Genomic DNA, 22,413 nt, shown 5'->3' with positions numbered 1-22,413 from the left:
ACAGGTAGCCCAAGCTTGGTTTCTGTGGTGTCCTGCTATAAGGAAATGTATGGGGATTCATCAAAAATTGCAATAAAATCATTGAAACGTGAAATAAAGCCTCGAAATTTGACTCGATCTTTGAGAAATAGCACTTCTTTCGCTCTGTGTGGTTATTTTTTGAATTTAGTCCGTTTTAAGACCCCCCCCCCCCCCCCCCCCCCAGTACACACTATTGTGGTCTCAAATAAAGAATAGTAAGAAAAGTTTTTTTTCTGATTTTATTTTCACATCTCACAATAATCTATATTGGGCTCCCTGTGGCCCATCTCTTTCCCCGTTTCTTCCCTCCATTCAACTAATAGACAGACATTGCATTTAATAAAACATTTATTTATTATTATTTTTGGAATATTTCTATAAAAAAACGCATGTTTGACTTAAAATATCTAGCGTAAATTTAATTTTTGTATTATTCTTTTATTCTTTATTTACAAGAATATATCTATACTCGTTGATGGATTATCTTGAAAATATTTCCTTAATATTATTTTGTAATTTATAGTTTTCGCAATTTTCATTTGAGTAGGAAACCCGCTTCAGTGTCACAGAAAGCCATGTCGCTGCTGATATGTTGCGTTTGAATGCCAGGAAAAACACTGGGAAGCCATTTCAGCGTTACAGTGTTAGACGTGCGTTGTTCACGTGCTTTCATGAAAGCAGAGCCTTGAAAGCCAATTTATAGTGTTACAAAAAGCCATGTGGTTATTAAATGTTGCGTTTGAATGCAAGAAAAAAGGATGGGAAGCCATTTTATTGTTACGGAAGGCCATTTTGTTACTATGCGTAAGTTAATGGGTCACTCAGTGCATTATAGCGTCATTTATTACCACTACCAGACTCCCTTGCACACTTTCTTTTGTTCAGTTAATTATTGTCTTACTATTCTCATGAGGAAATACAAACAAAAAAATAACGAAATTCGCAAAGCATTGTGGTAGTGCTAGTAAAATGACGTCATCATGCAAATGGCCTATTACATACGTATTTTTATGAGAGCACAGAACTTGAAAGCCCAACACGTCTTTACCTATCCTTCAAACGTGTGCTTCAGAAATTCTCCTTATTGTAAAAGAATTTCACGCCTTTTGTCTCGTCGTTTGATTGGTTGCACATCTTATGGAGGTCATGTGACAGACCCGACGGTCCACAGAAAAACACACCGATATTAGTGCTGGAAAGAAAACAGACAAACATAAGCAGATAATATCTTCCTCTATTATATAGACATCAGTGTTTTACCAAGAAGTGGCCACTCATATTTTTTTTCTTATACGACTGAATTACATCCGGGACCTCAGTGACATATTTTCCATATCCTCACTAGTGAAGATATCGATGACGTCTTTTCCAATGTTTTCAACAAGTTTTTGTGTGTGAATGTGTTTATATAATACAAACAAAATTACACGTTGGCTTGAAGATATGAAGTTATCTTCTCGTGTTGAAAAATAGAGGAGATAACTAGCTAAAAACTAGAGTGAGCTGCGTTGATGTTTCTAATGAAACAGTAATGATAAAAGGGTAAATTGTACACCGTGAAAAGATGAAAAAACTTATACTGACGTTTCGGACGTTAGTCCTTCGTCGGAGTAAAAGAGAAAGAGGTGGCAGAAAGGAGTGTTTATATACTGAGAACAAGACAAAAGAAAACAACGAGAACAAGGTGGGCAAGGAAACAATCGCTGCGCTCACTGGTGAAATATTTTCACCACTCAAAGATAAGCTTCATATCTTCGCGCCACCGTGTAATATATCCTCTATATATTAGAGAAGCATATAGTTAGGAAGGGATAAGAGGATAGAGCTAGGTTGGTAGGTGAATCTCAGTGTAGGTAGACTAGATATTTATGAACTCTTACTTATTATGAGCAACAGCTACACTCTTGAAGATGTCCTTCCAACCAGGTCTTCCATATTCGGTTCTCGAAAACAGTCCCGTGATAGGGTCCCGTTCTGCTGTTGGTTCTTCGAGCACGAGGCGTTTGGCCTGCAACAAGAGAAAACAATACTTAGCATGGTTTGAAATTGGAAACTAAAGATTGAACTAACGAATCAATAACGTACGTACGACGGACGAACGAACGAAGTGTAAATGCGCACGAAGGACAGACGGACGAATGAACGAAGTAAATGTACGAACGACGGACTGACGAAAGACGGGCTGACGAACGACGGACTGACGAAAGACGGACTGACGAAAGACGGACTGACGAACGACGGACTGACGAAAGACGGACTGACGAAAGACGGACTGACGAAAGACGGACTGACGAAAGACGGACTGACGAAAGACGGACTGACGAAAGACGGACTGACGAAAGACGGACTGACGAAAGACGGACTGACGAAAGACGGACTGACGAAAGACGGACTGACGAACGACGGACTGACGAACGAAAAACTGGACGTATGTGTCTTCACGAAGGACTGACGGAGGAACAAAACGACGGAACGAAGTGTAAATGCACACGAAGGACAGATGGACGAACGAACGAGGTAAGTGTATGAACGACGGACCGTTACGAACGATCCGAAAGACCGACGTATGTGTCCTCACGAAGGACTGACGGACGGAAAAACGACGGACGAACGAACAACGTAAGACGCACGCCTGTTAAACGGACGAACAAACGACGTACGTGTAAGAACGACAAACAGACGAACGAACGAAAGACGTAAGTGTGAATAAACAGAGAAAACACAAATGCAGTCGCAGAATACTTAACTTGTGTTCAAATAAGCTCCAATACTTACCATTTTTGTATCCCACTTTGTTAGAAAAATGTTGATCTGTATGAAGTCACTATGATTTGATTCAGCCATCTTGATATCAAATATACAAGAGACATTAGAGTTTCCTGAGATGCATGCAATGCATTCTGGTCTAGCTAGGGTACAAAAATATTTTGTTCGACATGCATTACTTGGTGATGTCTGTACCCTAACTAGACCAGAATGCACTTTGTTTGGCTTTTATGCAATACATTCTGGTCTAGCTAGGATACAAACATTTTTGTTCGACATGCATTATATGGTAATGTCTGTACCCAAGCTAGACCGGAATGCACTTAGTTTGAATTTTAAGTAATACATTCTGGTCTAGATAGGGTACAAACATCTTTTATTCGACATGCATTATATGGTGATGTCTGTACTCAAGCTAGACCAGAATGCACTTTGTTTGGGTTTAAATAAGATTTATGCAATGCATTCTGGTCTAGCTTGGGTAAAGGCATCATCTTGTAAGACCGGACCAACGAATAAAAGATGTTTGTGCCAAGTTAGACCAGAATGCGCCATGCTTAGCTTTTACTTAAATAGCAAATACATTGTGGTTTAGCTTGGGTATAAACATGTTCCGTTCATCATGCTTTATATTATGATTAAACCCAAGCTAGACCAGAATGCACCTTGTTTAGTTTTTACTTAGATAGCAAATACATTCTGGTTTAGCTTGAGTACAAACATCTTCTGTTCATCATGTTTTATATTATGATGATTAAACCCAAGCTAGACCAGAATGCACCTTGTTTAGCTTTTACTTAGATAGCAAATACATTCTGGTTTAGCTTGAGTACAAACATCTTCTGTTCATCATGTTTTATATTATGATGATTAAACCCAAGCTAGACCAGAATGCACCTTGTTTGTCATTTAACTCATAGAAAGTTCTCGGGTACTACATGCAGATTCTAACCCCATTCACCTGTATTTCCAGAAGCTTGAGTAGATCAGAAAACCATTCAAAAGCAAAACTCTCTCTACAGATCCAGTAGAAATAGACCTTCTGGACACACAAGTTGTCAGGCGAGGACTGGTGTCGATACCTTGAAAAGAAATAGATATATATTAAAGAAAATAACAATAGAACTCTAGCTTGGACGTAAAAAGATTTATTTCCATTTCAGACTATGTGTCATTCCCTAGAGTAGAGAGTTAGCGCAATGGAACAACGTAATGAAGTGCTGGACTTACCAGATAGACTTGAGTATAGAAGCAAATGGTGTAACAATGTAAAGAAGTGATAGACGTACTTACCAGATAGACTTGAGTATAGAAGCAAATGGTGTAACAATGTAAAGAAGTGATAGACGTACTTACCAGATAGACTTACGTGAAGAAGCAAATGGTGTAACAATGTAAAGAAGTGATAGACGTACTTACCAGATAGACTTGAGTATAGAAGCAAATGGTGTAACCCCGATACCAGCACCAATGCACATCACTACATTGTATTTGAACACATCCTGTTGAACATCAGAAATATCAATATATAATGCTGGTATAACGCCGCCTCTCACCACAGTGTTAATGGGATTCAATCCCTGGACCCGCTACCATAAATTAGTAGAGTTGGTTGTTTGTCCTCTCCTGTGCTTCGAGGTTTCTTCTCTGGGTTCGGCGGTTTTTCTAGTCTCCCTCGCAGCCGCTTTTAGTCTCGCTCCATTCCCCTACGGTCTATGGTCCACGTAGGGGAATGCAGCGAGACTAAAAACGGCTGCGAGGGAGACTACGGTTTTCCTCCCCTCCAAAAAAATAAACTTCTAAATTCTAATTTGATCATGGAACAGAATGGCCACAGGTAATTTGTTAGCCAATGGCAAACTAGAGAATCAGATCAAGATCGTCTTTGGGGCCTCGGGTTCGATAGACCTCCTCGGCTCTGGAGCGCTCGAGCGTAATGTTTTCCCATTTCAAACCACGTGTCATTCCCTTGAGAATAATATTCTTTGTTTGAGTTGTATCCATATTCATGTGTCTTCTCTAGGGAAATGATTCTCTAGGGAATGACACGTGGTCTGAAATGGGAAAACATTTACGTCAGTGCTGAGAAGGTCACAAGTCGGAGTTGAGTTTGTTAGATCTCTTTATTGATTCAAGGGTTTTCCTCCAAGTTCGCACGTTTTCCTCCCTCCTCGAAACCGATCACGCTAAATTCCATTTCGATCTGCGAATGAGTCGTTCAAAGACTAAGGCCTAGGGCAAACGCTGAACTTTCCATGCACCGAACTCAATAAAAACAATGGATATCAGGTGATAATGAGGCGGCATTCTTTGATGTAATCAAGTTCGGTGCATGGAAAGTTCGACGTTTGCCCTAGGCCTTAGATCGTTATAAAGATTTTAAAGGCAAATTTAATTACTAACTACTTACAGTGCTTGCAGTTCCATAAGGACCATCTACAGCCATCCTAAATTATTCACATTGTTTTAGTTAAACGTTTTCGTATTGTTTTTATAAGTGTCTACTTCGACGACACGGCGGCCATCTTGGATCGCAAGGCATTATGGGGCGTCCAGCTTTGTCACAGTAATGACGTCAATTGATAATAACAGCTCACCACAAGATAATAGCGTCAAAAGGTGAATTAGGATAGATTGCCTTTACCCAAAAAAGAAAGACAAACACGCGGAACTATATATATTTTTCATAGAATTGATCTATTGAATACCTTGGCAGTTCGCTCACGTTTCGTAACTGATCTCCATCTGCTCCAAGCTCCCTGCTAAGTGCAGCTGTAAAATAAAAGCACGAAAAATTTCAGCAATGCAGAATCTTTACCACTTCATTACTTGATTTAAAAGATTTGGTTAAAGTCAATCAATATGCTGGCTGTGACTTCACATGCAGTACGTACAAGTCCAGTCTCCAACAACGCGGACGTGAACACTGAAGTAATCTTCCTCTGGTGCCTGATAAATAGGATAGTAAAGAAACAGAGTTAGAACAACGTAACACACAGGAAACGCAGTACGACAGGTCTCCCCAATAGCCCACTTCCGAGATATGTTTCGATTGTCACGCACAAAGGTTTCAGTATGAGGCTACGTGCTAAATTAAATTAATTCTTACCGCCTGTCACGAATGACTGAGCATTTAGCACGTAACCTCATACTGAAACCTTTGGAATGAGAATATTTGAGTCTACGATTTTTTAACGAGCCTTGAAAAAACACGTATCTCTGGGCTAATCTAAGTCAGGGCAAGGCAGTGAATTTTCACGGACACTAAATTTCTTCTGGTAAAACACAGTCAATCTTTGGCACTCGTACAAAGCGGTACTTACAGAAGTGAGTGTGAATGGATGCCACTCCAGTTGTGATATCTTGGAACACTGAATGCAAATATACTGATGATAAAAAGAGAATTTCAATCTTCATCAACAACAACTTCACTGCATAATTAATAAGGTCTTAAAATCCGGAAAAAAGTAACAGTTATATAGTCAACATCACATATTGTCAAGGATTTGGGATGCTTTGATTGATTTACATGGAAAAACCGGAAATTTCGGTTGGAAAACAATTGGTATGTGTCATTCTGATCGAAAAGTTCCAGTCTTTCAATTGAGTAGGTATTCTAATTTTCCCGCTCTTTTTGTTTGTCCGGTAGACGCGTGTACCATTTATTGGAAGTCAAAGTTTCCCGCTCTTTTTTTACTATAAGGAATTTCCAACTGGATGGATTGTTTTAAATGGTAATTACCCGCGTTATACTATTGATGGTTTTCACGGCGGCCATGTTGGAGGAACGTAACAAAAGAATTGTCAATGAATTCTTTTGTTATATCCTCCAACATGGCCGCCGTGTCTTTTGTTATTTTATTCTCTTGGGAATGGTTGAAAACCATCAATTACTGTGTCAATGCACACAGGCTACTTGAATTCTTTACCGATTATGATATAACGTTTGCAGCAAATATATAAACAACAAAGTTACAAACCTGACCAGCTTCACAAGAAAACCCTGATTTTTTCATGTGAATTTCTACAACGTTGGAGGGATGTTTGATAACCTAATATGGTGAGAAATAGGATGCCTATTAGATTAAAATCATCAACCACATCACATCGTTAACAGCAAACAGCATAAATTGCGCGTTTTTAAGACCCCGTCCACACGTATACGTTTTCATTCGTAAACGCGTACGTACTTTTTGATGCGTTTAACTTCCTTCCACACGTAACCGATGAAACGCATACCTCTCCAAAGTAGATACTTTTGAAAACGCCGTTTACATTTTCTCATGAGGACGGCGTAAACGAATACTTTCAAAAACGATTTTTTTTAAACCCTGACGTCACAAGTTCTCCCAAACAGACCCGTTTCGAATTCCAAATTACCGCTGTGTTTCTTGATTACAGACTCATTTGCACAGGGTTAGCCTCAAGTTTGTGCAGAATATTCACGTGTTCCAGTCAAGGTCCGTCGAGTTTCAAAGTGTTCGTATTGTTGAACTTGTGCATTCTTTACTTTACCGTTGGTATTTGTGAATATTTAAACACTGATACGAGGCTAAACCTGTGCAAATGAGTCTGTAATCAAATAACACAGCGGTAATTTGGAATTCGAAACGGGTCTATTGAGTATATATCCAAGATGGCGTAGTCATGTGTTGGTTTGTTTGATGGTAGCGCTTCTGCCAAGCTTAATTCTAGGTATTATTTTGGCTTGGATAGTTAATAAAGACGGAATTATGTTTCTTCAAACATTTTTTTTTTTTTTATTGCGCGCTGTTTTGGCACCAACGAAAATGAGCTGAAGCTTGTTCAATAGACTGAAGCTGAAAATTCGCGAAATTATAGTGTCGCTAAAATATAATGACTTGAGAATTAAGTGGCTCTGATTATTGACTCTTATTTGGGGGGAGGGGGTGGGGAGAAGATTTCATAACCAAAAGCAGGGAAAAAAGACCTCTAGCTCAGCTGGTAGAGCATCGGTAGTACAATTCCGAAGGTCGTGGGTTCGATTCCCAGCGAGGTCGGAAATTAATTTTTCCGAATTTAATTCCAAGGGCTTTCGCCCGGAATCTTCACGTATAATTATGGATGCTTTATCCAATAAAATCATGAAATTACTCGACTTAGAATATGACTTTCTGCCAAGTTCACGAAATTAAAGTGTCGCCAAAAATGCGCACTCGCAATATCGTAAAACAGAATTAAAGAAATATAGAGCGTTTTCACTCACGTGAGAAGGCAGCCATATTGGTGTACCAAACAATAGAAACTTTCTGCACAGTTTTTGCATAAAAATAGAGTTCAATTCCCCGAGGGTAGAAAATGTATTGTTTTGGTACCCCAACATGGCCGCTGTGGCGTCACGTGAAAATGTTCTATTATTTACTACTCTAGATTACTTCCTCGTCATTGTTTGGGCTTTACCTTTACAACTTGAACACCTTGTAACGATCTGTAGAACCGCAGACATCGTTCAAGAAAGTATAAAATGAGAGGGACAAGAATAAACTTCCACGTCTAGAAAGTACATAAACAATCGTGAAAAAATTATAGCGATCACGCTCTGATTAGCCATTTTCATTTCGAGCAAGGGATTAGAGACTGGAGATTAAGAGAGAATTCTTTTCGTATTCAAGCAGTGAGCGCCAAAAACTATTTTCTCGAAGAAAGGCTGTTGTACAAGGCTAAAATCTTGTTATTCAGAAAGTTTAACTTGTTTGGAAGTGGAGATGACCGATGAAAGTGGAATCAAAGTGTTAACCCAAAGCAAAAATTGGAATCGCAAATGAGGTTTAGGCCTTCATTTGCTTATTTCCCATACATTTTCTATAAAAACGCCTGACAAAGCTACATTCTGACACAAATGCAACAAAACATCTTTGTACAATTGACAATACCGCTTCAAACAGTCATTTTATCATACTACATCAGTTTCTAACTGTTTAAAATTAAAAAAGGTTTTGTGTGTTAACCCAAAACGAAGCTGATTGGGATCAAAACTCATACGAAGGTCTAGTTTTTGGCGCTTTTTGCCATTATTGCTCGTTATTGAAAAAATTTTCCTCTTAATCTTTAGTTGTTTCACAGGAAGCCCAATTAAGATAAAAGTGGAAGGTGAAAATAAAAATTATTATTATTATTTTTTATTTGAGGTCATGATAATGTCCTCCGTAATAAAAACGAAACTGGGGTCCCTGTGGTTGTGTTGGTTGACTAAACTAATGTACAATGAAAGAGAAATGGGTGAAGCACGTTTGCGCGCGTCAAAAAAACCGTTTTCAACCAAGACTTACCGAAGCTCCGTAAGAATCAAAAGTAGGTAGTTCAGAGCAATTGGTATCCTTCTTGCCCCAGTAATCAAGATGATCCAAGCAGTATTCAGGGTCGTGTTCTTTTACATTGGTTTGAAAGCGAAGGACGCGGCTATATAGGACAACAAAAAATGTCAGATCACCATCTTGGTGCGATTAACAATGAATGCTAATTAAGAAAATAGCTGTTAGAAATCGCGCATTTTGATTGGTTGGGAGCGTGTGCTTTATGAGAACACACAGCACGCGCGCGCACTCTCAGTTGCGTCATTTCTATCTAAAACAACGGTTATTGTAATTTGTATTTTAAAAAAGAAATAAAAAACCTTGCTTGCTGTGCTGTGTGGAGTTATAAAGCACTTTGGAGTTAGCAGAACACGCCGTGCTTCTCCTAACACTTCTCTCGTGTTCTGCCAATCCCCGCGTGCTTTATGACTTAACACAGCACACGCGCGCGTTTTCTATTTCTTTAATCGTTTGTTAAATAGCACCATAATCCTGTTCTGTTATTTGGGCCACTTTCACACACACTTGTACACTCTGATTGGTTTATTCTGTGCCCGACAATTTAGCAATTAGTAAAGGCGTGGATACACGGAGCAATTTTCTTTGCAACTTGTCTCGCAACGGCGTTGCGACACAAGTTGCATGCAGCATTGCAGCGTGTAACCTACATCGCATTGTTGCGAGACAAATTGCAGAAATTGTTGTCAAAAGTAGAATTCGTTTCTATATTTGGCAACGATTGCATCTCCGTTGCACCGTGTAGACACTCTTGCAATTCGTGTCGCGACAATGTTGCGAGACAAATAGCAGAGAAAATTGCTCCGGGAAATCGCGCCTTACGGAATAAATGTTATCTAACCTAACATACCCTATTCCATGGACTAGAAGACCAATGAAGAACAGAATAAAGAGGTGATGAAAGTACCAAAAGACTTCAAAATAAGACCGTCTGTCAATCAATTTAAAAAATAATTTTTCTAAAACTAATAAAGACCTTTTACCTTAGGCGTAATGTTTCCCAATTCAGACCACGTCTCATTCTCTTGAGAATAAGATTCTTTGTTTGAGTTGTATCCATATTCATGTGTCTTCTCATGTGCAACCGTTGAACAAAGAAATGATACTCTAGTGAATGACACGTGGTCTGAAATCATTTGTATCTATTTATTATTATTTATTTGATAAAAACAATTACACCTCTCATTCTCATGGTCTATTAGGGATGTTATGTCTCTCATTTGGGGGAAGAGGAGGGGAGGGGTGTGGCTTCAGAGGTGAGGGTTATCAGTAAAAATTTCAACTTTTGTGGAGGGTCAAACCTTTTTACTTTTAACGAAAGCTGTTTCCTTGTTGGGGTAACCTAAATAGGCGGGTCCTGAATTTCTTACTGAGTGAAAGAGGAGGAGTGGGAGGGCGATGACCATTTTTTTTAAGTTTACCCCGAATCGCCCTGCCTTCCCCCTATTCCCACCCCAGTGAATAAAAAACGTAACTTCCCTAAAACACGCGAAAATAAGTACGAATAAATAGAGGATATTACATGGGCGCGCGGAGATACGAAATTTATCTTCGAGTGTTGAAAAGATCTCTCACTAGTGAGCGCAGCGAACGAGTTAGAGATTTTCAACACGAGAAGATAAATTTCGTATCTCCAAGCGCCCATGTAATATTCTGTTTATTATATAATTATCAATGAAAGTATGTTTTGGCTTTTTCAGGCAATTCTTTCCGTGTATTTTTGAATAGCCATCGCAATGGTGTTATTTTCACACGTGAAATAACATGTTATTTTCACGTGTGAAGATATCAATTTTTCGAAATAGAGAAAAATAGATATTTCATTGGTAATTATATAATAAAGTCGTTTATTTTATACCTGATCAATTCCGTCGAAGATGACACCATTACAATTAGGCAGAGTGTTATAACAGCACCAGTCAGACCGGGGACTAAAGAAAAACATATCATTGGTCACTATTCATGATCCGTAATCAAGGGATTGGGAGCCCTGTGTTTCTTAGCAGTGTGAGTTTGCCTAAGACCTGGGGTGCTTACCATTTTCCAGGAAAAACCGGAAATGGTATGCATTTGTTTTCCATCAAAGTTTCGGAAACTCGGTATTCTGATTGAGGTAATCCATTTTTCCCGCTTTTTTCAGTTCTTCGGGTAGACGCGTGGAAGTAGGAAGTCAAAGTTTTCCCGCTCTTTTCTTATCACCAGCGAATGAATGTCCAACTGGAAGGATTGGTATAAATGGTAGGCACCCCAGGAAACCGTGACCCTGAACCTGGAATCCGGAATAAATATATGAAACCGGAAATAGTTGACCCATGGTTCATTTTGGGGAACGCGGTCGACTCGGCTTGTGTGTTCGGGTACAAGTTAAAAAAAATCTTATTGTTACTTACTGGATTTAAACAACTCAGTTACAGGGTCCTGGGGATGGAAATACAATGGATAGTTAAGCTAACGCTACGTCTATATACACTAATGCGTTTTCGAAACGCTCCGTTTTCGTCTCAACGAACAAGCACAGAAACCTTTACGTCCACGCTAGCGTTTTTTTAAAGCGTTTTCGCCCGTCTACACTAAAAAGATTTCAAAAAACGCAGATACTAGAGGAAATAATGCTGCGCATAAGTAAAGCAGCCGTGCCGGTGTGAATGACTTTCAACGTTTTCAATAGCGTGTTTTCACGTGACGTCACAGCAGCCATGTTGGTGTACCAAAACAATACATTTTCTATCCTCTGGTAATTGAGCTCTATTTTTATACAATAACTGTGCAGAAAGTTTCAATTGTTTGGTACAGCAATATGGCTGCCTTCTCACGTGAGTGAAAACGCTCTATAGCCTGGGTAGCGGCACTTTGAAGATGGGAGAGGAGAGGGAGAGGAGAGGGAGAGGAGAGGGAGAGGAGAGGGAGAGGAGAATGAGACTAGAGAGGGAGAGTACAATTTTAAAGGGGGGGAGGGTGAATCAAAATGAATCATCATCCTTCCCCATTCTTAATCATCGATACGCGGGACAGTAGCCCGTTTACTATTTATTAAAAAAATGATTACTTACAGCGTTTTTCTCCCTGATAGGATTAACCATCTCGTTACTCTGACTCAGCTTGTGATTAATCTTTTCTTCAGTTTCCCAGCTATTGGCAAGGTTTTCAAAATTAAAACAGTGCGCACCAACATGGACAACTGAAACAAGAAAAGAATAGTTACAAGTAGATCATAAAGTCAGATATTACTCGTAAAAGGATAAATAATACTCCATGGAATCACACCTAAATTTAGGAATTTGTCCAAACTCAGCCTCATTACCTTACATTACATAACATTTTTGTGGCAAACTAATTTTGAGACATAGAAAATTTTGCAATTTTGCATAAAATATTTATGTATGTATTTATCTATCACTAAATTCAATATTTATTTGATAATTGACATTATTATACATTTTACTAAGTATCTCAAATCTGATTGGTCGAGAGACCTCAACCAATCCCTGATATCATGTGAACTCGATGTGATAAATGTATTATCTGTAGGTTTTCCTACAGATAGTACATTTATCATGTCAAGTTCATTCAAGGTCACGCTGTGGTAGCTTTGTTTTTATTCATTGTGTGTATTTATTTCCAGAAATATGTACAAAAACAATTATTTAAGGAATCCTTAACTTATTTTCATATATTTTATGAAGAATTCTTTAAAAATTTCTAAATTAAAAATTTTGCGTTTTTCACGCGACATCATGAAGTTCATAATTCTTGTCTCTATGATTTAATGTTCATGTTAATGTTTTTCCAGTATACAAAATGTATAATAAAGCAATTATTGAATTCGGTATCGCATAATATCGTAAATATCAAGACCTTGGCTGTGTTATCTGCCTCAGCCTTTGGCTTTGGCAGATAACACAGACTCAGTCTTGATAATTTTCGATATTATGCTCAACCTCATCAAATAATTGCTTATGATTATGAGGGCAAAATTTTTTTATTTTTTAAAAGCTGCACTCCAACCTGCTGCCAGGGTTCTAGCGAATTGCTGCTAGTTAACTCAACAAGTGAAAGTATGTAAGGGATTCTTGTAAGAGTAGTACATGATCATCATAATCATATACCCATGCAAGAGCCTTATTAATTACAAACAGCATTCTTTACTTTTGTTGGATTATTTGACTTACTTGTCATTAAGCATATTGTATAAGCAATGTACTTATGGAATGTAACACATTTGTCCAGAACGCGAATGACAGGTCTCATTACGGCATACTAATGAAACAAAGGAAAAGAAGGTGAAAAGAATGATGAAAAAGAATTTCTTTTCATTTATTTGTCCGTCCGTCCATCCGTCCATCTGTCTGTCCATCCGTTCGTTTGTTTATGCATACATTTATTCCCGTGTGTTATTTATATGTCAGAACTATAAGGAACCCCAAGAAAGACCTCTGAGGTACCCCTTATTGAGGTACTATTGATCACATAATAAGAAAGATTATCCATCTACTCCATGAAAATAGTCAAATTATCAAAATTAATCATTCAAAGATAACTACACTTGCTACTTACATTACAATGGCTTCTAATCAGTGATATAATATTCCGACACATCGTTAGCAGAATCAACATGCAGTTGAAGTTCAGTACCATCGCTGCACCTCTTGCAATAGGCAGCCCTTTCTAAATCAAAATATGTTGAATAACAAAAAAAGAACTATTAATTGGCTAGCCTGTTAATAGTGGTAGGTTAGTGTGCACTCTGTAGTCATAGTAACAAGTGCATTTGTCTTGGGTTTGATTACTGGACTTGCCAACACATGCATGAGAGTAGAGTTCAATCTGTAAGTTAACCTGGCCCTGACTTAGATCAGCCCAGAAGCTGTTTTAGAGTTTAATCTGTGAGTTAGCCATGCCCTGACTTAGAACAGCCCAGAGGTTGTTTCAGGGTTTGATCTGTGAGTTAGCCATGCCCTGACTTAGATCAGCCCAGAGGTTGTTTCAGGATTTGATCTGTGAGTTAGCCGTGCCCTGACTTAGAACAGCCCAGAGGTTGTTTCAGGGTTCAATCTGTGAGTTAGCCATGCCCTGACTTAGATCAGCCCAGAGGCTGTTTCAGGGTTCAATCTGTGAGTTAGCCATGCCCTGACTTAGATCAGCCCAGAGGTTGTTTCAGGGTTCGATCTGTGAGTTAGCCATGCCCTGACTTGCATCAGCCCAGAAGTTGTTTCAGGGTTTGATCTGTGAGTTGGCCATGCCCTGACTTAGATCAGCCCAGAGGTTGTTTCAGGGTTCAATCTGTGAGTTAGCCATGCCCTGACTTAGATCAGCCCAGGGGTTGTTTCAGGGTTCGATCTGTGAGTTAGCCATGCCCTGCCTTGCATCAGCCCAGAGGTTGTTTCAGGGTTTGATCTGTGAGTTAGCCATGCCCTGACTTAGATCAGCCCAGAGGTTGTTTCAGGGTTCAATCTGTGAGTTAGCCCTGCCCTGACTTAGATCAGCCCAGAGGTTGTTTCAGGGTTTGATCTGTGAGTTAGCCATGCCCTGACTTAGATCAGCCCAGAGGTTGTTTCAGGGTTTGATCTGTGAGTTAGCCATGCCCTGACTTAGATCAGCCCAGAGGTTGTTTCAGGGTTCAATCTGTGAGTTAACCGTGCCCTGACTTAGATCAGCCCAGAGGTTGTTTCAGGGTTCTATCTGTGAGTTAATCATGCCCTGACTTAGATCAGCCCAGAGGTTGTTTCAGGGTTTGATCTGTGAGTTTGTCATGCCCTGACTTAGTTCAGCCCAGAGGTTGTTTGGTTTAGTCATGCCCTGACTTCAGAAAGAGCCTGCTCTGTTCTTTGACCAGCACCCTCCACATATCTAAACAAAAAATGAAAATAATGTGCATGTAATAGACAATGAAAAGAGTGTTTGAAAATTGGGCTTCCTGTGGAATTTAATTCCTGTGGATGAAATATGTGTAATATTTTCGCTTTTAGATAGAAATAAATAGATATAAATTACTAACCTTAATCACCGCCCTAAGATAGGTGAATTTTTTCGTCGATCCATAGTCAATATATGTCATGACAAAGAGGATAATATTGATCAACATCCACACTAGCTGTCATAATAAACACCATATAAAATAAAAGTTTATCGCGATTAATGAACGCAATACTGTAATTATATATATAGAGAGAGCTAAATAACGATTTTCCTTGGTGACAGTCTCAAACTAAAAAGAGTCCAGGTATGTTTTCAACAAAATTTCATAAGACAAATTCAGAGCAAGTAGCGAAGTTTTAAGACTTACCACGACAATGTATCGACCAAGCTCATTCACTTTGAAACCAAACATATCTATTTTATAATCCCGTAAATCCTTCAAGTTAAGTGTAGTCCTATTCTACTAGAGCTGTTCTCGGACTTAGAGCTTCAATTTTTTGCAATTTTGTGGAAGTTCTAGCTCAATATTATTAAAATTAATGGAGTTGACATTTGAGTCGTTCTGGATTGAGTCAAAGAACCCCCTTCCCTCCCTCCTTTGGGGGCATTATTGTCGTATTGGAGGAACGCCTGTTGAAAACTGCAGGCACCACGAGTTTGAGCTCAAGAATGTCGATTTTTTTTAATCTTAAAATTTTGCTTGTTATTTTTTGAATATTCTTAGGCCTCTTGGTTATTCATAAAAGCAACTTAAAGGGGGAAATATGATGTTGAGAAAGGTTTGTTGCCGAAGCCGTGTTCAATTGGCTCGGAATTCATTGCTTCTCAGGTCTTGTTTTATTTTTAATGCTCGTTATTTTCATCAAAGAAGGTTAACTTCACCTAGAAAAGTTAGGACAAAAGAAACAGGGATTGATAAAGGCATAGAAGGAACGAAAAAGGCCGCCAAAGCTAAAGTCCCTGATGTAGAATTCCTGAAACTTTGGAAGTCAACAGAGAATAAGTATAAGAGTCAGCTTCGAGGAACAATGATGGGAAAAAGAGCAGCAAAAACACAAAGCAAGGACCTTAATATGAAGACTGTTCCAAGGCAGAGTGTACTAATCAAAGAAGAAGCTTTCCAGGTTATAGAGGACAATGATTTCGGTTTTAGAGTTCCAAGCTTTAGTGAAGTTGCAAGCAAGTTGAATTTGGGAAGGCAATTTGAAAAAAAGCCAAGTTTTGAAAAAATGGAAGAGAATGAAAAAATGTCAGGAGATTTGGATATTGTAATGGGTGATATTTCTTTTGAAGATATTGGTGTTCATCCAAAATTAATAAAAAAGTTACAAAAAGAGGGAATCACAAGTCCAGTACTTATTCAAGAAAGAGCTTTGCCTTTGATCTACAGCAACAAGAGTATCTTAATCAAGTCGGAAACTGGTTCAGGGAAAACACTTGTTTTTCTCTTACCTACGTTACAAGATCCTGGAAAAAGTTATGGAACTGTCATTGTTGTTCCCACAAGGGAGTTAGCAAGTCAGATGTTATACAAGGCACACAGACTTCTTGGGGATAAATCAATTGTGGCATCTTTTGTAAGTTAATTATGTTCTACAAAATGGTATATACAAATAATATAAATAGAGAAAATAAACAATTGAAAGTTTTTCCTCTTGGTCTTTGTATTGTGGGTAAGCAGAGGACCATGGAAAAATCATATTCTGAAAAAAAATGGCCAGAATGGAGCAGGCATAGCTCAGATGGTTAGAGTGTGGTCTTTGGAGCTAGAGGTCCCATTTCGATTCTCAGAATATCCATGGCTGTTTCAACTTCTCCCTCATATCCATGTTGCTTCTTGCAGTGGTGGCATCAGCTTGGCAATAATTTTCAAAAAAAAATTTTTTTTGCAAAGAACATTTTGCCTAATATAACATCACAATTACTTACAATAATAATAACATTTTTTTGCATGCTTAGGTTAGTGGTGTAGATTTGTCTTCTCAAGAGAAGAGACTACAAGATATGACCAACCCACCACGCATTGTCATTGGCACACCCAAAAGACTCCTGGAGATTGTCGAGGCAAATGAATCTCTTTTTCTGAAAACTAAGAGAATTGTTGTTGATGAAGTTGACAAGATCCTTCTGCCGTTGCACAAAAGAGCTTCACAAAAGATGATTACTAACAGAGTAGCACACCCAAGATCAGGAAGGCTGTTGGTTGAAAAAATAGCCCAAATTTCCAAGGTAGGGCATTTAAGCTCCACCCTTAAGTAAGTACACTCAATTGAAAAATCGTTGTCGGGTTCAGAAACAGGAACATAGAAGCTGAGACCAAAATGGCACATGGGAAGTACGTTAATTAGATGCATGCTGTGACCGGCGACCCATGGCATCATCCACTGTTTTTAATACGCGTTTGGCATTCTAAACTGACTGCATGGATGGCGCAAATGAATAAATTATAATATAATTATGTCATTTCCCATGTGCCATTTCGATCTCAGTTTTTATGTTCTATGTTTCTGAACCCGACAACGATTCTTCAATTGAGTGTATACAGGGATTGGTAAATGCAAGAAAAACTAATGGTTAGACATGAAAATTGATTAGTTGCAGACAGGATTCATTGATCTATAAAGCACACACCCAGGTCAATCAGAAAGCAAGATTTATAACTACAGTAATTTTGTAATTCTCTCTAGGTCCCTAAGAAGCAGTTCATTGGTGCATCTGCTACTGTCAACATTTCTCTTCTAGAAGACCTTGTTGACATGGGCTGGGGTGATCATGTGACTGTGGTCCAGTCCCCCTCTTATGAAGGAAAGTTGAGAAGTATCCCATCATGCATTAGACACAGATATACATATTTTAATGAAGAGACAGATCCATCCAAGGCACATGTTTTAGTCAGGTAACTTTATAGATCTATTGTTGTAGTAGATTTAATTCCTTGAAAAAAAACTTGATTATTTTTTTCTGGTTTGTTTGTTTGCTTGCTTCCTGCCTTCCCGCCCACCTTCCCGCCCTCTGCCTGCTTGCTTGCTTGCTTGTTTGTTTGTTTGTTTTTGCATAGCTTCCAGCTGTTTGTGTGTTCTGTAATTATCCTACATGTCTATACCAGAGCATCTGAATTAAAAAACATTGATATTTCTTATTTGTTCTAACTTATTAATCATTTCTTCAATCAATAGGACCTTCCAAAACTCCAAACAGAAGTCAGCCCTAGTTTTCATCCACCGTAATCTTTCCGTCGATGACTTTGTCTGGGAGCTTCGATACATGGGTTTTAAAGCTGCTGCACTCTACAGGAAAATTGCCAGCCAAAACCCTCTGAACCACGAACACTTCCTAGCTGATTTTCACTCGGGAAAAATTCAGCTGGTCGTTGGGACGGAAGAAACCGTCAGAGGGTTGGACTTTAAAGACCTTGAGCATGTTTACCTTATGGAAGTTCCAAAGAATACCGAGGAATATCTTCATCTAGCTGGGCGTGTTGGTCGACAAGGAAAGGAAGGGACAGTTACGACAATTGTCTCTAAGGACCCACGCGGGGGAGAAAGAAGGATGTTGTTACAGTATCGAAGGCTGGCTGTTCCCTTTCAACAGATATAACTTCCTTGTGTGATTTTTAGAGGTTGAATAGACCACGTTTGAGGTATTAAAATCTTAGCACGATCTCGAGCCTCTCCGGAATAAAATGTTCAAAATAAGCCGTTTACATGATCGCGTCATTTTACTACCCCTACCAAAAAAATTTTTTCGCGAATTTTCTTTATTTGTATTTCTTCATGAGAATGACTAATCTCGAGACCAGACTGTTGACTATTCAAGGGCGGATCCAGAAAAAAATTGGGGGGGGGGGGGGGGGGAACGAATTGAGTTTCTTCCGTCAACACAACGGAAAACAATATAAAAAAGCATGGTTTTTTCTGCTGAAGGGGGGGCTTCAGCCCCCCTTTGCCCCCCTCCCCCCCCCCCCTGGATCCGCCCTTGCTATTGTTTCAAAGTCTTTTGAGGCTTCAATAAAGAATATCACAAGGAAGTCGAGACCACAGTCTTCCGGCTTTTTGTGGGAGTCCGCTTAATACTTCATCGCAGGCTCATTCTTATGAGCAACACCTAGAAAAGCAAAAAATATATGAAAATTTGAAAAAGAAAAGAAGCCATATCCAAAGGTATGGACCAAGCCAACGAGGTTAATGAGTCTTTTATTATATGGCGAGGCATCGGAATGCAAAAGAGGCAGATAAAGGAAAAAAATTGAAAGACCTCGAGAACTCATTGGAAGGTCTTCCTGTACGTGCTACAAGTCATGTAAGTTTGATATGTGTTGCTCAGGTTTTTAATTTATTATTGAATGGCTTTAGCTATAGTTTAAATAATTTTTTCAACATTCTTTTACTGAACCGTTGAAGCTTTCTTTTGAAAAAAAATTAATGCAAAGCAGAGATGACATGCATAGAAATAAGACTAGAGAACAAGCTCAAAAAGAGAACTGTCGTTATGAAAACTTCATTAAGATTCACCAACAAATTATAGTGGAAAATACTGCTGCGGTCTTCTGTCTGTTTTCGTGTCTTTTATTATGAATAATCAAAAACTCGAGGAATAGGCATGAATATATGACGGTCTTTGAAAAGTTTCATTCAACATTGATAGTTTTTCGTGACTTCGACATTTTCACTGAAGCAAGCTGGCAAATGAAGACACACTTTCAACTCTTTCAAACATCTTAAAATTCAACTCTCAAAGAGAAATAATATGAAATATAGATATAAAGTTACTTTAATTAATATATCAAGATAGGATGAGCTGACCTTGTAAAAAAATACAATTTCACTTGGTAAAACTTCGTGGTTTTTTAAGCTTATCTTGATTGTTCGTCAACAAATCTGTCGCTTATTTTAAAGTAAAGTTTGGAAAGAAACTGTGCAAGGGAGTCTGGTATGTAATGGGTGACGCTATAAAGCCAGTGACCTAATAGTGTCCCTAATAATTGCATTAAATCTTAAAAGGATCAGTAGATACAGTAATGTAGAATTGATTATAACATTGTTGAATAGTGAACTGACTATAGCATATATATGTACCAAAATGTTCATATTGTTGATGAAAGGTTGAAACATCGAATACATTATGTTATTCTTGGCAATAAATGTATTTGGTGATGCACGTGTTCGTACCATATGTGAAAGTACCATAAGACTAAAGCCTCGCAATCAAGGAGGCTCAAAACGATTTTTCTCGACGTAGAATTGCAAAAGGAAAATTTTGTCTTCAAAAAAAGTTTTATTATTCAAAATCAAACTAAAAAAAAATCGAAAACTCTGTGGTGAAATTTCTTCAAATTTTGCATATGGATTTGGTTGATGGTTTCAGGAAAATTTTCTTAAATCTGTAACAGGGAACTATTCCAAGCAAATTTTATTGATTTTTACGAATTCCCTCGTACATACATTTTTTTCTTTTTTCGTCAAAACGAAGATTACGATACAAAGTTTATAAATCCCGGTTTTTTAAAAATTTCACCATTTGGTTCCTGAGTTACGATTTTTTAAAAGAACATTTCCGATGGAATAACAAGGGTTCTGATGTTGTCATGGCAACGTCTCACATCATTTTTTTCATGTTCATTGTGATCTTTGGTTTATAGTCTTTGGCTTTCCTGGTTTACTTTCTGTCATGTTATAGCCATATTAATTTTTTTAGTTCATAATTGTGAGTATATATGAAGGAAAAAAACTCTTTCCAGCCTCCCTAAGTCTGAATTAAGGTATCGAACGGTTCTTTTTACTTAGGCGTAATGTTTCTCAATTTCACATCACGTGTCGTTGTCTTGAGAATAAGATTCTTTGATTCCCGAACAATACCCCGTCTTTTCTCATACAAAAAAAATCAATTGTTTGGTCCCCCAGAACAATTCCTCGAGGAACTCAGTGCAAGGGGTGTATAATATCCGCTGCTCACTATGATATACACGTGTAAGACAACTTTACCGACACTCCACGTCTGCGACCTTATTGCCTTTTTTTACTTTATTATTATTTACCTTATTTTTCTTTCTTCCTTCCTTCCTTCCTTCCTTCCTCCCTCTCTCCCTCCCTCCCTCCCTCCCTCCAAGGGTGACGACACCAAGGAGGCAAAATACAATAATTAAACAAGTTCGTTCTTACCAGTTAACCTTAAGTATCAGCCTACGCCATCATTTTACAACTCCTACATAAATTTCCTTGTCATATCTTTTCCATCCTTCCGATGTTTTTTTTTTTTTTTTTTTTCGAGGTATTTTCCTTTCTTCCTTCCTTTAACCAGATGGCATGCCAAGTGTGGGGTAAATACAAAACTCTAGCCTTTTGAATTTTATCTAGTTTCGCCTACATACACATCAATAAAAATGCTTTGGAGAAAATGAATTCCTTTGAGTATTACCTCGCCATGTGACGTCATCCCGGGAAAATTGTCTATGAACCCTGGTTTTCTCGCTTTTTCTCAACAAGATATTTTGTAAATCATTTGTTTTCATTTTGAGCATTTATAAAATCATTGTTGATGAACCTCCTGAGTCAATTGTCTATATATATTTTAGCAATCAGTACTTTGGCATTTTTCTCGCATAAAATCATTGAAATTGTAAAACCCAGTATTCCAAATGTGAACCAATTTAAAATTCGCTCTGTGAGTTATTCGTGCCCTGACTTCTTAGATCAAACGAGAAGGTGGTTTCGTGGTATATGTGAGTCAGGGCCCGCGGAACACACTAAAAAGGGGGGGGCTGGCATATGAAAATTAAGCATATTAAGCATCAAATTTCGGGGGGGACGTTTTTTATTTATATTCGTATTTTTTGCGCAAAAAGTGCGTGTAAGGGGGGAAGGGGGCTCCCCCAGCACCCCTGGCTCCGAGGCCCCTATGAGTCAGCCGTGCCCCGCTGACTTAGATCAGTCGGTTCAATCTGTGAGTTAGCCATGCCCTGACTAGATCAGCCCAGAGGTTGTTTCAGGGTTTGATCTGTGAGTTAGCCATGCCCTGACTTAGATCAGCCCAGAGGTTGTTTCAGGGTTCAATCTGTGAGTCAGCCATGCCCTGACTTAGATAATTTGACTTAGATTTTATGCAGCGCAAATACTGTAGGGTATCGATGGCGGAAATTTTAAAGATTTGAAGACTTTGAAAAAGTGGGTATCTATTAGTAAAACATGACAATCGTTTAATTCGTGCTGTTTCCGGTTCACACGTGGGCGAAGATACACGTCAAAAAGTATTTAAAAGAAAAAAGAAAAAATATTGTCCATTTTTCCCACGCAAAGATTAGATAACTAATCGACAGCGAGGCATAAAATAAAAATAACAGTGAAATGATATGAGAAATAACCAGATTCTTAAAAAATATAGA

General features: G+C 38.5%; 2 protein-coding genes and 1 non-coding gene across 4 annotated transcripts; 2 read left to right on the top strand and 1 right to left on the bottom strand.

Moving 5' to 3' along the window:
- Positions 1-351: 351 nt before the first annotated feature.
- On the bottom strand, positions 352-15,606 carry LOC116286968 (NADPH oxidase 2). Of its 2 annotated transcripts, XM_031693565.1 has the most exons (20): positions 15,403-15,606; positions 15,115-15,210; positions 13,674-13,784; positions 13,289-13,376; positions 12,170-12,297; positions 11,510-11,537; positions 10,978-11,050; positions 9,970-10,050; positions 9,078-9,207; positions 8,209-8,301; positions 6,768-6,839; positions 6,111-6,173; positions 5,682-5,736; positions 5,496-5,559; positions 5,198-5,234; positions 4,207-4,289; positions 3,749-3,869; positions 2,797-2,865; positions 1,902-2,029; positions 352-1,213 (listed from the first exon to the last, which is right to left on the bottom strand). In XM_031693565.1, the coding sequence occupies exons 1-20, from the start codon at positions 15,445-15,447 to the stop codon at positions 1,090-1,092; spliced, it is 1,689 nt and encodes a 562-aa protein (XP_031549425.1). In that variant the 5' UTR covers positions 15,448-15,606; the 3' UTR covers positions 352-1,089. The 2 variants fall into 2 exon arrangements, with proteins under 2 accessions (XP_031549425.1, XP_031549427.1); XM_031693567.1 differs by lacking the exon at positions 9,970-10,050.
- Positions 7,735-7,809, top strand: Trnac-aca (transfer RNA cysteine (anticodon ACA)). The gene has a single exon. It is a non-coding gene; the product is annotated as a tRNA-Cys (tRNA).
- An 87-nt stretch (positions 15,607-15,693) lies between the features above and the next one.
- On the top strand, positions 15,694-18,730 carry LOC116286947 (uncharacterized). The gene is made up of 4 exons (XM_031693543.1): positions 15,694-16,612; positions 16,995-17,264; positions 17,723-17,931; positions 18,212-18,730. The coding sequence occupies exons 1-4, from the start codon at positions 15,800-15,802 to the stop codon at positions 18,630-18,632; spliced, it is 1,713 nt and encodes a 570-aa protein (XP_031549403.1). The 5' UTR covers positions 15,694-15,799; the 3' UTR covers positions 18,633-18,730.
- The last annotated feature ends 3,683 nt before the right edge of the window (positions 18,731-22,413 follow it).

Source organism: Actinia tenebrosa, unplaced genomic scaffold (genome assembly GCF_029948245.1).
Source record: "Actinia tenebrosa isolate PJP-AT-01 unplaced genomic scaffold, QUT_ActTen_1.0 PGA_scaffold5__44_contigs__length_20552954, whole genome shotgun sequence".
Lineage (NCBI taxonomy): Eukaryota > Metazoa > Cnidaria > Anthozoa > Actiniaria > Actiniidae > Actinia > Actinia tenebrosa.
Note: the sequence above shows the minus strand (reverse complement) of the source record. Positions and strands in the feature narration are given on the sequence as shown.

Bases quoted from the DNA above. Each gene is read 5' to 3' on its own strand.
- LOC116286968 (XM_031693565.1), bottom strand. From the start codon at position 15,447: ATGTTTGGTTTCAAAGTGAATGAGCTTGGTCGATACATTGTCGTG. The intron at 13,377-13,673 runs GTAAGTAGCAAG...TTGTTTCATTAG, and splicing joins TGATTAGAAGCCATTGTAAT to TATGCCGTAATGAGACCTGT. The intron at 11,538-12,169 runs GTAAGTAATCAT...TTCCATCCCCAG, and splicing joins CTATCAGGGAGAAAAACGCT to GACCCTGTAACTGAGTTGTT.
- LOC116286947 (XM_031693543.1), top strand. From the start codon at position 15,800: ATGATGTTGAGAAAGGTTTGTTGCCGAAGCCGTGTTCAATTGGCTCGG. The intron at 16,613-16,994 runs GTAAGTTAATTA...TTGCATGCTTAG, and splicing joins AATCAATTGTGGCATCTTTT to GTTAGTGGTGTAGATTTGTC. The intron at 17,932-18,211 runs GTAACTTTATAG...TTCAATCAATAG, and splicing joins AAGGCACATGTTTTAGTCAG to GACCTTCCAAAACTCCAAAC.